General features: G+C 54.5%; 1 protein-coding gene across 2 annotated transcripts in view; it reads left to right on the top strand.

Moving 5' to 3' along the window:
• The first annotated feature begins 1,489 nt into the window (after positions 1–1,489).
• MYO1D (myosin ID) overlaps positions 1,490–12,168 on the top strand; it is a 70,330-nt gene continuing 59,651 nt past the window's right edge. For both annotated transcript variants that reach the window (XM_042895002.1, XM_042895003.1), the window contains exon 1: positions 1,490–1,696. In XM_042895002.1, coding sequence (XP_042750936.1) covers positions 1,602–1,696 — 95 coding nt within the window. In that variant the 5' untranslated portion in view covers positions 1,490–1,601. The remainder of the gene's footprint in view (positions 1,697–12,168) is intronic.

The raw sequence follows: 12,168 nt of genomic DNA, 5'->3' as shown, positions 1-12,168 counted from the left end.
TAACAAAATGATGTCTGAGCCTATCTCAGAGCCCTTAACAAGTGGCTCCAGCAATTGATTACCTACTTCCCTGGACACTTCCCTCTTGCTCTTCCCTCTTCATCGGTGATCTGGATGAATGCTCTCTGGGTGTTGGGGGGGGGTGTCCATGGTGCAGCTGCCTCTCAGGTGCCTGGAGACCCACTGTGAGCTGGGACACACACCTGGGAGCTGCATCACCCTGCAGCTGGCATCCAGCTGTGCTATGCTGATGTCCAGATGTGCTGCACTTATGCCCAGCTGTGCAGTGCTGACACCCAGCTGTGCTGCAGCTGCCCTGCCGGCTCTTGCAGTGCTCAGGTGAGCCCTCACCCTCAGGTGAGTTTGCAGTGCCCCAGCACATCCCTCCCCAGGGGGAATATCTGAGGAAGATGGGGAAGAAGAAATGGAGCACCATTACAGCTCATTAAGAGCAAAGGTCACGTGTTTCAGAGGAGACCAGGTGGCTGATTAATTACAATCAGAGAATCAGAGAAAATGGGTTGGAAAAGACCAAGACCCCAAAGTCCAACCCCAGTGCATCCCCACTGAGCACATCCCTCTGCTTTAACACCTTTTCCCACTCTCCCAGCCTCGGCCATGCTGCAGAACAAAGCATTCCCATTGCTTGTCGTCCTACAGCCTCTTGTTGCTGGATTTTGGACAGCCTGTCTGACAGCCCACAGCCCGACCTGCAGAGCCACAGCTGTGTTTTGCAGCTGTTTGGTTTCAGGTCGTGTTTTTGGAAAAGACAACACAACCTGCACCGCTCTGCCCTCAGCACCGCCCCTAACGGAGGGACCTTTGCACTCCTGGCTGCTGTGCCAATATTCGGCCGGGTTGGTGTGTGTGTGCAAGGAGCGGGAGCTTCGTTTGCACTTTGTTAATTAAGCACGTGCAGCAACACGGCATAAAAACGCACCCAGAGGTGCTCCCCTGGAAGGGTGAAACCAATCGGGCGGAAGTGCAGCAAAGTGCCAAAACGGGCAGAATTTGGGGGTGTTCTCTCGAGGTGCTGCCACTGGGCTGAGGGGTCGGGGGATGGAGTTAATTAATCACGGTGCTTTGTGCCTGCACGCCCAAACCCACCGCCTCTTCCCCAAAATGCTGCTGAGGTCGCTCTGAGTTCCCCAGTTAACACTGATTCTCCAATTGCCCTTGGGTGACCTAGCTTCCCAGGAGCAGCTCTCTGCTCTACCGCTGTTGACATCCGTAACAATTCCGGACTTTTTGGGTCTTTCTGATTAAGCGGAGCGCAGTGGGCGGGGTCCTCCCGGCTGCCGCCGTGCCGCGCTCTGCCGGTAGGGGGGGGGCCATACCCGCTTGCCGCCAGTAGGGGCCGCTCTCGCCTCGCAGCCAACACTCCTCTATGGCCGGCAGGGGCCGCTCTCGCCTCACATCTACCACTCACTGGTGTGGAGGGGGGGGCCCACCTGAGGTGAGGCGCGGCCGCGCCCCCTTCTCCTCCCCCCCCGCCCTTCGGGGTGCGGCGGCGGCTTGGAGCCCGGCGTCCGCTCACATACACACACATACACACACATACACACACATACAGCCGTATACAGCCGTATACACCCGGAACCATGGCGGAGCAGGAGAGCTTGGAGTTCGGCAAGGCCGACTTCGTGCTGTTGGACGCCGTCACCATGCCCGAGTTCATGGGGAACCTCCGGCTGCGGTGAGCGGGGGGGGTCTGAGGGACGGCAAGAGGTGTGAGTGGGGTGTGAGTGGGGGGCTTTGAGTGGGGTGTGAGTGGGGTCTGTGAGTGGAGTTTGTGGGCTCTGAGTGGGCTCTGTGGAATGGTGAGGGATGTGAGTGGGGGCTGTGGGACTCTGAGGGGCTTTGAGTGGGGTCTGAGGGCTGTAGTGGCTCCCAGTGGGGTCTGAGGGGATCTGAGTGGGGTCTGATGGGCTGTAATGGTTCTGAGTGGGGTCTGAAAGCTCCCAGTGGGGTCTGTGGGATCGGACTGTATTCTGAGTGGAGTCTGTGGGGCTCTGAATGGAGTCTGTGGGACGGTAAGGGGTGTGAGTGGGTCTGTGGGACTCTGAGGGGCTTTGAGTGGGGTCTTGGGCTGCAATGGCTCTGAGTGTGGGCTCTGACGGACTTTTTACATGTTCTGATAGTGATGGGAGTGGGGGAACTGGGGGAAATTCAGGTTAGGTTTTAGGAGGAAATTCTTCACTCAGAAGGTGGTGAAGCTCTGGTACGGGGAAGTTGTGGTGCCCCATCCCTGGAGGTGCCCACAGCCATGGGTGGGACCCAGGGCAGTGTGAGTGGGGGGCAGCCAGCCTGTGGTGTGGGGTAGGACTGGGGGTCGTAAGGTCCCTTCCAACCCAACCATGCTGTGATTCCATGGTTCTGTGGTCCTTAAGATCCCTTCCAGCCCAACTCTACTCAGCCCAACCCAAGATTCCATGGTTCTACGACCTCTGAGGTCCCTCCCAACCCAACCCTGCCGTGATTCCCTAATTCTATGATCCTTCCAACCCAACAACCCCACAGTTCTGTGATCCCTGAGGTCCCTCCATCCCAGCCATACCACGATTCCCTACTTCTGTGATCTTTGAGATCCCTCCAACCCATCCCTGCCGTGATTCCATGGTTCTGTGATACTTAAGGTCTCTTCCAACCAGAGCTGTTCCACAGCATGCCTTCCAAACTCTGAACTAGAACCTGAAATGTCTCTCCTTGCTGTGTTTATATTCCCAAACCTTGTTTTTTGCTGTTGTTTACTGATGATTTTTGGTTTTAAAAATGAGATGTTTAAGCAGAAATTGCCCTTTTCTGTGGAGATGATAACCGTGGTGCAGGTTGCTGTTCTTAGCAGGAAACTTGTAGGTAACAGGCTATTCTTGGGGTTTATATTCTTTGGTTAATGTGTAATAGGGATCTCGATGAAACAGAAGGATCATCATCAGATAAATAAAGGATCAGCAGGCTTCCATTTGGGACTGGAAGGAACGCGCCCAGCAGCGCCGTCTGCTGTAGTTTTGTCCAAAAGAGCATAAGAACAAACTTCCTATTTGGGATCCTTACGTGTGCTGTGCAGAATTCAGTGCTGGTGGTGCTGCTCTGCGAGGATCCTGGCTCGGTGTCCCTGGGGTGCAGAAGCAAAGCCTGCCCTTGGCCCACTGACCCGTGCTCTGCTTTATGAGCGTTCCCAGCACCGCCAAGTTCCTATGGCCTTACAGCCTTGGAGGTGGTGATTAACAGCAGTTTTAAATCCCGTTCCAGCCAAATTACAGCCCAGGCTGTGACCGGGGTGGGGGTGTTGTCGGTCCTGTCACGATAGGACGGGGAATTGCTGCCTCCCTGTGCTCCCTTGTTGGAGCTGGGTGCTCTGTGCAGCGCCCAGCAGTGCCGTGCTGCGCCGCAGCCATTTTGGCACGGGGTCAGCAGCTGACCCAGATTAGGCTGTGCTGGATGTTGTTCCGAAGCGAGCCCAGATGTGGGAGGAGCTGCAGTCACAGCAGACCTGGGGCATGCAGGGATATTTCCCAAGGGATGTGTGCAGGAGAGATGGGCAAACGGGGCTGCGTGGGGCTGCGTGGGGCTGCGTGGGGCTGCGGGCACAGCGAGGATTTGCTGCCCCGTCCCCCCTGCTGTGCCTGCTGCTCTGTGATGGTGCACAAACATCACAACCATCCGCCTGGAGGTTCTGTGAGACGTTCCTGGTTTTAGTGCTTATTCACAGCCCTGCAGCTCCTCGAGTTTGGGGCTCTCATGCAGCCCTTGGGTGTTACACAATTAATTGTAAATAAAAGTCATCCGGCCCTTGAATTCCTTTGTCCTGAGTGCGTGGCTGTGATTATTAGTCATCAGAATAATGCAAAGAACTTACGATAGGCAGCCGCATCTGAGCAGTTTGCATCTGAGTGGCTGGTGGCTGGGCTTTGCTCTTGGTGGGCTGGCTGTGCTGGGTTGGGTGGCTCAGCTCCTCTCAGGATCCAGGGTTGATGGGAAGACCCCCAAAGAAGGGAATCCCTTCCCGCATTCCCCACCGGGTGCCCCTGTAGGACGTCCCGTCATCACACCATCGTGTGCGGGTCGATGGAGGAGCGCTGGGATTGCACTTTCTGCTCTTCTGTGGTCTTGATCTTACTCTAAAGTGAACGAGCACTTTCTGTGCAATGCTGACTTCGTGCTGTGGGTCTCATATCTGTTGTTAGCTGGGCTGGGTTGGCTTTGCACCGGGCAGTGCAGGAAGTGTCTTTTAGTGGGAAGATTGCGTGAATGCCTGGTTTCGCTGTGCTCGCAGTGATAAATATTTGTGCTTAATGAACAACTCTTCCTGCCTTTAAGCCGCTTTAATTTCCTCCTCGATGAGATCCGAATATCTGAACTGCTGGCGCGGTGTGGGATGGAGGATCAGCTCTCAGGGCATTGTGTCAGAATTTGGAATGATTGGAATGAAGATTCCCCCCTCGTCCATCAAAACTCCCCGTGCAGGCTTGGCCAGGCTCCAGCTCATCTTCGTCACGGCGGTGCAGCTCAGTGAGCCCCAATGGCAGAGCTGTGCCAGCAGCAAGGGAACGCTGCCCGGGCAGCGCCTGGAGGCGGCACGTGGGGTCCATCAGCGCCGATCGCCTTCCGAATGGCGCCTGCTGAGGGTCAGCCTGGACATCGGCCCCGTTCTTCTGGCCGACCTGAGCTGCTCTCCCAGCGGTGCCCTTGAGGAGCCCTTAGCTCCTGTCCACAGATGCGCTGCCCTGTGCACGCCTTCAAGCTGCCTGAGCTCCCCTCCTGTCCCAAGGACCGAATTCCCTTCCTGCAGCAGATCCTGCTGCTTGGCTCTTGCATCACTGTTTGTCCCTCGGTGCCTGGGCTGTCACTGCATCTCGGAGGGCTTTCGAAAGGGAGCACGTGGGGCTGGGGCTGACCTTTCTGACTGTCTGGCCTTCCAGCTCCAATGGTTCCGTGCCCATATAAATGCCAGCAGACGCTGCCTGCTCCCCTGCTGATGGCTGCACAATTGTCCCGCTAGGAGGGTCAGCACGCCGTAACAGCTGCTGGTCGTGCTGATCTGCCCCAGTGGTTTCCTGCTTCCGGATGGGATCGGTGCCCACAGGAGCTGGGTGCTCTGAGGGTTGGCTGCAGCCTTCCAGCACTGCCTGAGCTGGGGCTGCTGCTGAGGAGCTCAGAACGGCTCAGAAATGCTGCCTGCATGCTGCAAAGCGCACACCTTTCTTTGCATCCCAGCACGCAGACAGAAGCTGTGCCGCTCCTCCCTTTGCTTGCAGGGACAGAAATACCTCCGTATTCTTTGCTCGGGATGTAAACAGCTCCTTGGAACAGGAGCTGTGAGGCTTTGTTGAAAAGTGCTTAGCAATGACAAAAAAATGTTATTTCCGAATGGATTTCTGTAGCTCTGAAGGGTTGGTTGTTTTTTTGGTTTTTTTTTTCTTTTCTTTTTGCAAATGAAAGTCCAAATTTACCACAAAAATGTCCCTGTAACCTCTTATAATTCAAAACATATTACTTGCTTTTCAAAAGCACAGGCAAATTACCAGGGAGGCTTTCTAAAATAAGAGCGAGGGGCAGATGTGTGACTGTGGGCAGTGAGGAGCTTCCTTTGCTGGTCCCTTCTGTGCCCCGCTGCTCTGCGGGTTTTGCACCCAGAAGCGCTGAGTGGTGAGGACACAAAAGGAGGATCTTCGTTTCTCCTTTTCACATTAAATGCAGTTTTAATGTCTCCAGCAGAATGGGATTCTCCTGTTGGTTCTCCCCGCTCTCCGGGCAGTGCTGGCTGCCAGGGATGCAGACATTCCTCCAGCAGACATCCCCCATCCCTGGCAGCTCATTCCCATCTCGTTATCTGAGCCGAAGCCCCCGTGTGAGTTCAGATGGAAAGTGGATGTGTGTGAGCCCCTGGAGGGTGGCAGCAGCCAGGTGTGATAGCAGCAGGTCGGAGCTAATTGCAGAGGCTTCGCTGAAGTTTTTGCAGTCGCTCGATAGGAAGCGTGTTTCCCATTAAGGGCTGACATTTTTGGAGACTCGTGGCACGGGGACAGGCTGCTCAGTGCCCAACCCGAGATGTGCTTTTACCCAAAACTTCTCAGCTGCTTCTTTCCGAAGGGGAGAACCCAACGGGGGCTCAGGGCTGTGAGCAGAGCCGTGTGGGGCCTCCGCGGGGAGCAGGGAGCACAGAAACCAAGGAGGCTTTGGTGGTGGATGGTGTCTGCGCAGCACGGCGTGGGTCACCTCCCTGTGTGCAGGGTGGCCGTGGTGCCAGCACAGTCGCAGTGTTAGCAGATGTTGTGGGGAGATCCAGCAGTCCAAAGTGTGGATTTCAGTGCTCTCCTGAATCCTGTGGTTGTTGTTGAGTTATGGGAGCTGCTGAATTGGGCCGTGGCTGCGTGGGTCGCTGGGATCGTCTCATTTGACATCATAACCCTTTTGGTTGTAATTCATTGTCCTCTCTCTGGGAATGATTAACATCAGTTACGTGCTGCAAATTTGGTGAACTTTGAGGGCGATTTTTAGGGCTTTGACTAAATTAAAGGAAAGAAACTGCTAGGGGTACATTAACGTCTACCATTAAACCAACGTAAATTGCAGGATGGAGCAAATCAGCAGGCTCTTATGGCCAGGAGGTGCTGGGATGGGGGCAGGCCTGGGAGAGCCCAGGCACTTTGGGATCAGCATTATGGTCTGCTTTCATCCTGACGCTGTTTTGGAATCCCTTCCATCCCAGCCTGCCTGTTAACATGTCAGAAACCTCCACTAGCAGCTCCCACCCTGTTTGCACGTCCTCTGTGCAGCACCAAAGCACATGTTGTACATCTCCATGCCAAAGACTTGGCTCACTGTTAAGTCCCACAAGCAATGCGGGAAAGCTGGTTGGCAAAACGAAACAGCCATCACCAGCAGCCCCGACTCAGCCTTGCCCGACTCAGCCTTACCCGACCCTCCTCAACCCCACCCCACCTTCCATACATGGCTGTATTGCCTTGGCTCAGCCTGGAGCGTTCAAGCTACTCAAGCAGCCTGTTTATTTAGTGAGACATTCGATACGGAAGCCGGCAGCACAAACAGCCACGCTGCCCATGATTGCTGTGCAGGAGGGCAGCACAGCGGTGCCCGCTGGTGGGGCGCTGCTGGGAGCTCGGGCGCTTTGGGTTCTGTTGGTTTTATTCAGCTGTGGAGCACCGCTGTGTTCTGGGCGCATCCAGCCCTCTGCATCTCCTCTTCTCCTCCCTCATGCTTTGCCTTCAGGGTGTGCTGCGCTCACTTGCAGACTTTTCTCCATAGCGATGAAAGCTGAAAACCTCTCTTAATAAGAGTGAAGATGGCTGCGCCCCAGGAGGACGTGTTTTAAGCAAAACAATGGTTATGCTCAGAGCCGCGCGGTGAATCACGAGCGGCCGCGCTGAGTGCTGCTCTGCGATCTGCCCCTGGCCGTCCGCCGCCGCACCAGCTCTGTGCTGCCTGTGCTGTTGTCCCTTGGGTTCCCCGGGCAGAGCCTGGATGGCCGTAACATCGCCTTTGTGTGGGATGGGCAGCAGCTGCCTGTCCCCTCGGATTGCTTTCTGCTGGGCCCTGTGGAAACTTAGTTAGAGGATGTGTTTGCAGTTGGGGTGTGAGACCGAGCCCGTTGTTCCAAACTCACTGCCAAATATGCCGGCAGGCATTTCTGGGGGAGTCTGGGGGTCACTGCTAGTCACGTGGAGGGGGCAGTTCTGCTTCTGTACTTGGGCTCTTCTCCAAGGGGACACCAATTGCCCGGCTCCCAGCTCAGCAGAGGTGCAGGCAATGCCTCTGTAGCACAGACTCCTCTCCCTCCCCCCTTCTCTTTCTTCCCCTCTTATTCTTTTTCTCCTCAAGAAAGTCAAGGCAGCCTGGAATGACATGTGGAGCTGATGGGTGGTTCCTGGTGGGTTTTCCTTGCGATGCCCTCTCAGCCCCGTTAGCTGCACTTCCATTAGGGACTCCTGACACCAACTGATAGTTGTGGGAGAGAGCTTAGATAAAATCAGAATTTGAAGTGCTTGCGCACTGGAAGGAAATCGCCTTCGTGCTCAGCTGCTGGTCAGGGCAGCGGCTCAGTGGGAGCAGGAGGACATCGCTGCACCAGGTGGGTTCCATGCATGCTGCTGACACAGGATTTCTCAAGCAGTGTGGAGGAGCTGTGCTGCAGTGCAGTGTGCTCTGGGAGCAGCTGGCTGCTGCTGGGCCCTTCCCTGTGCGCTCAGGCTGTGGGGACAGAGCTGGACAGGAGCTGGGTGCTGTCAGAGCAGCAGAGTGCATCTCCCTGCCTGCCTCCCTCCCTGCCTCCATCCCTCCCTGCCTCCCTCTCTGCTCAAAGCTCTCCTGCCTGCAGGTACTGCAGCTCACTCAGGGCTGTTTGTTGCCCTGGTTTCCTGCAGAGCTTCCATGGTGCCCACGCTGTGCTGTGCTGGATGGAGCTGTGAGGAGCAGTGCCTGTGGCTGCAGCCCCTCCTGGCAGCGAGTTGTGCTGTCAGACTTTTGTCTTTGAAGCAGACTTTTGTTTGGGTGCCTCACTGGGCAGTCTATCAATGGCTGAAATAATACCTTGATCCCACAGCGTGCGGGGCTGCCAGAAGTCCTGCCGGTTCCACGGCCGCCACCGATGAGCTGCCTTTGCTCACACTGCAGCTCGTTTTGCTCCCCTTGGCCCTTCCTGCTGCAGAGCTGTGTGTGCAGGCCGGGCTGGTTACCCATTCACGGCTGCTCGCTCTGCTCCTTTGGGCCCAGCTCTGTCTGTCTCCTCCAGCAGAGCTCCCCGTGCACTCACTGGGGTTCAGTGCTGGGTAGAGCAGCAGTGTGGGGCGCCTGCACGCCTTGGGGCTGGGGAGCAGTGCCCAGCTGGATGGCTGCGCTGCTGCTGGCGGCTGAAGGCGGTGTGTTCTGCACTTGGTGATGATGGGGAGAGGAGGCGAGCGGCTGTGAAGCAGCTCAGGGTTTGTGGGGCTGTGATAGAAGTGCTGTTGTGAATGGGCAGCGGCTTGTGAAGGGCTGCGGTCTGCTGATGTGGGTTACGGGGTGGACAGTGATGTAATAAGAAGCATTCTTCAATCTGCTCAGTCCTTTCAGCCCGAAGAGGAGGAATTGGTCTCTTGTGAGTTTTTTGATTATTTCTTTGGGTTGTTATGAGGGTTGCAGGGATTTGTCGAATAGCAGCGTGCTTTGTGTGCTCCTGGGTTATCTGGGAAGAAAATGCTTCAAGTTGTGGTAGCATTAAGCAACTGTCAGCCAACAAGCTGTGATTTGGGGATGGGTTCCACTGCTCGGCCAGCATGGTGCTGATTTGGGAATGGTTGCCACTGCTTGGACCGTGTGGAGGGGATTTAGACGTAGGTTCCACTGCTTGGCTCATGGAATGGTACTTTGGGATTGGGTTCTGCTGCTTGTGCAACACAGTGATTTGGGAATTGGGTTTCATTGCTTGACCAACATGCTGGTAGGATCCAGCAGCATTCCAAAACACTTCCTGATACTTTTGTTCTGTTACACTCTGCTTGTATCTGGGGAGCAGGTGTGAACACGTCACATGTGCCCTGCTCAGCCTGTATGCTGCAATGACATGTTTACCAAGCAGTCAGGGCAATGGGGAAACAGAGCGGGGCAGCAGGAGCTGGTGTTTAAGTCATGAGTTGGGCACTTCTGTGCAGCTTTTGAATGTGCTGTGTGTCAGTTTGTGTATTAACAGCTGAGTGCACTGTGACCGTGTTAGACTGCCTCGCAGATGATCTGTGAAGAGCTGATAGAGCCCTGCTGGTGAGCCTTTGCAGCAGGAGGTGAGCAGGAAGATGTGCAAGAGGCTCAAGGACGCACCAGGGAGATACAGTCAAGACTCAGGAGATGAAGGCAAGGAAATCTCAGTAGGGCAGAAGGACTGAAAACAGATGGACCTGCTTATCCTGAGAGTCCCCCCACCAGAGTGATGGGACGCTCTGTGCTCTCCTCTCCCTCCAGGCTGCCTCCTCTCCTCTCTTCTCTCCCAAGGATTTCTCCTGTATCTGAGGGGTTCTGTTTGCTCAATCCACTGCATTTTGAGGGCTGAGCTGAGCTCCTTTAGCCCAGGCAGAAATAGTGCTACACCAGCAAGCAGGTTCCAAAGATTAAACTTCTTGGCACAAGAGAGTGGCATGATGTGTAATTACCTGTTCTTTATCTGCTGTAACATGGGACTTTGAGAGAAGTGAAGATATGGCAATAACCACCGACCTTGTTTCGTGCTGGCTGCTTATCAGCACTAACGACCTGTGCTCTTTAGCACAGCTTATCTCGGTGCCTCACATCCCAATATATGGGGCTATTTCCAGAGCTGGCAATGCCAGCTGTAAGGCCAGGAGTGCTATACATCCAAAGTGTCGGATCCCTTTGTTCCCTTTCTTAAAGAGCAGTGATGCAGTGAACAGGACATCACTAAGCTGTATTTCTTTTCCTGTAAGTCTCTCTTGAATATATTCAGGAGGAAAAAGAGTCATTTCATAAACATATCCTGCTCTCCTTTGGACACAGTCAGGCTTTGTAGTAATTCCTTGGCACTGCATGGAAGTGCTGTGAACAAAGTGCTCGAGCCCCTCTTTATCTGCAGGTCCATCAGAACCTCTTTCATTGCCTCCCAGCACTGCAGGTGTGTGCTCTTACTGAGCTGAATGGAGAGAACATTGGAAAGGTTTTGTCCATGCAGTAATGTTTCCATATGTACGTATGTAAAAGGTTTAAAGAGTTTGGCAGAGTGTGATTGCTGAAGGATTAAAAGCCCCTTGATGAGGAGGGCTTGCCTTTGTGTTTTCTGGCTGTTCTGGAAGGGCTGAGCAGCTGATGGCTCGCAGGGGAGAAAGAAGCATCGCTGCATTTGGGGGAGGATGGATTGTAGCTCTGAGAACTTAATTAAACTGATGTCTAAAACAAGATTGATCAGGACTGATAGCAAACTCAATCTGGAAACCTGTGCAGTTATATTCAGCGACAGCAAAGACTTGAAGCTGCTGGTGGAAGCTGCAGTACAGCTGCTACAGAGCAATTCTCTTTGTCATGATAACATTCCAGTTGCCTGCCAGCATGGCTGTCTGAGCAGGAAAAAGGGGAGCAATGTGAGATGTAAGTGAATGCAGGCTCTTTGGTGATAACTGGCAACAAACAAACAAAAAGAGCGGCGTATGAATCTGTTTTAATAATCAGCAGTTTGAGTCCTTTTCCGTATTGCTGATGTTTCCTTTGGAATATGGCTGTGTAACAACTCAGTGCAGCTGGCATCCGGCACTCACTGCTTTTGCTTTGAGTGATGGATGCACAAATAACAGCCCTTCTACTTCTCAGATGGCTTTTTTCATTCAAAGAATGTAAAGTGAAATACAGAACTGTGGGGAAAATCCATTTGCTTATCGGGCTTGTACCCAGGGCTGCCATATCCACAGGGATGTTTGAAACACGCCACGTATTGGTGCCTTCTCCCGTGCCTTCTCCTCCCGTGCCTTCTCCTCCCGTGCCTTCTCCTCCCGTGCCTTCTCCTCCCCTGCCTTCTCCTCCCCTGCCTTCTCCTCCCCTGCCTTCTCCTCCCGTGCCTTCTCCCGTGCCTTCTCCTCCCCTGCCTTCTCCTCCCCTGCCTTCTCCTCCCCTTCATGTGGGCTTGGTGGCACTGAGCCCCATGCTGTCCCACTGCTCTCCCAGCAGTGTGCAGATGACTCGGGGGGGTTCTGAGTGCTGTGTGCACAATGCTGCATTCAGGAGCATCCAGCAGCATCCCCGGGCACGGCTTTAGCAGATGCAGAATATCTCTTTGCAACAGAACAATGGAGCATCTGAGTGTCAGCAGCTCGTGGCTGGCTGCAGGTCCTTGTGAAATGCTCCAATTGAAGCTTGGCACCTCAGCCTGTGGAACAAGTGGGAGCTTTGCTTCGCTGCCATTTTGTGATGCGTTGCAGGACTTTACAGCTCCGTTTGCAGCCTTGGAAGGAAGCGTGGTGGTTAGAAGCGCCTTTGCATGGACGCTGCTCCCACAAACCTGCATTGCAGAGCTCACACACTGCTGAAGCAGGGCAGAATTTGGTGCCTATCATTTGCACGATGCCCCTCACTGCTCCTTGCTGCCTCCACTGAGGTGTTCTGCCCAGATCCTGCTCCCCCGACACAGCGCTTCCAGTTTCAAGTCTATGGTTGCCAGGCTGAGTCCATTCCCTT

This window comes from Lagopus leucura, unplaced genomic scaffold (assembly GCF_019238085.1).
Source record: "Lagopus leucura isolate 7727_CA_CO unplaced genomic scaffold, USGS_WTPT01 35276-0_obj-0_obj, whole genome shotgun sequence".
Taxonomy (NCBI): domain Eukaryota; kingdom Metazoa; phylum Chordata; class Aves; order Galliformes; family Phasianidae; genus Lagopus; species Lagopus leucura.
This window is presented reverse-complemented; position numbering and strand designations above follow the sequence as displayed.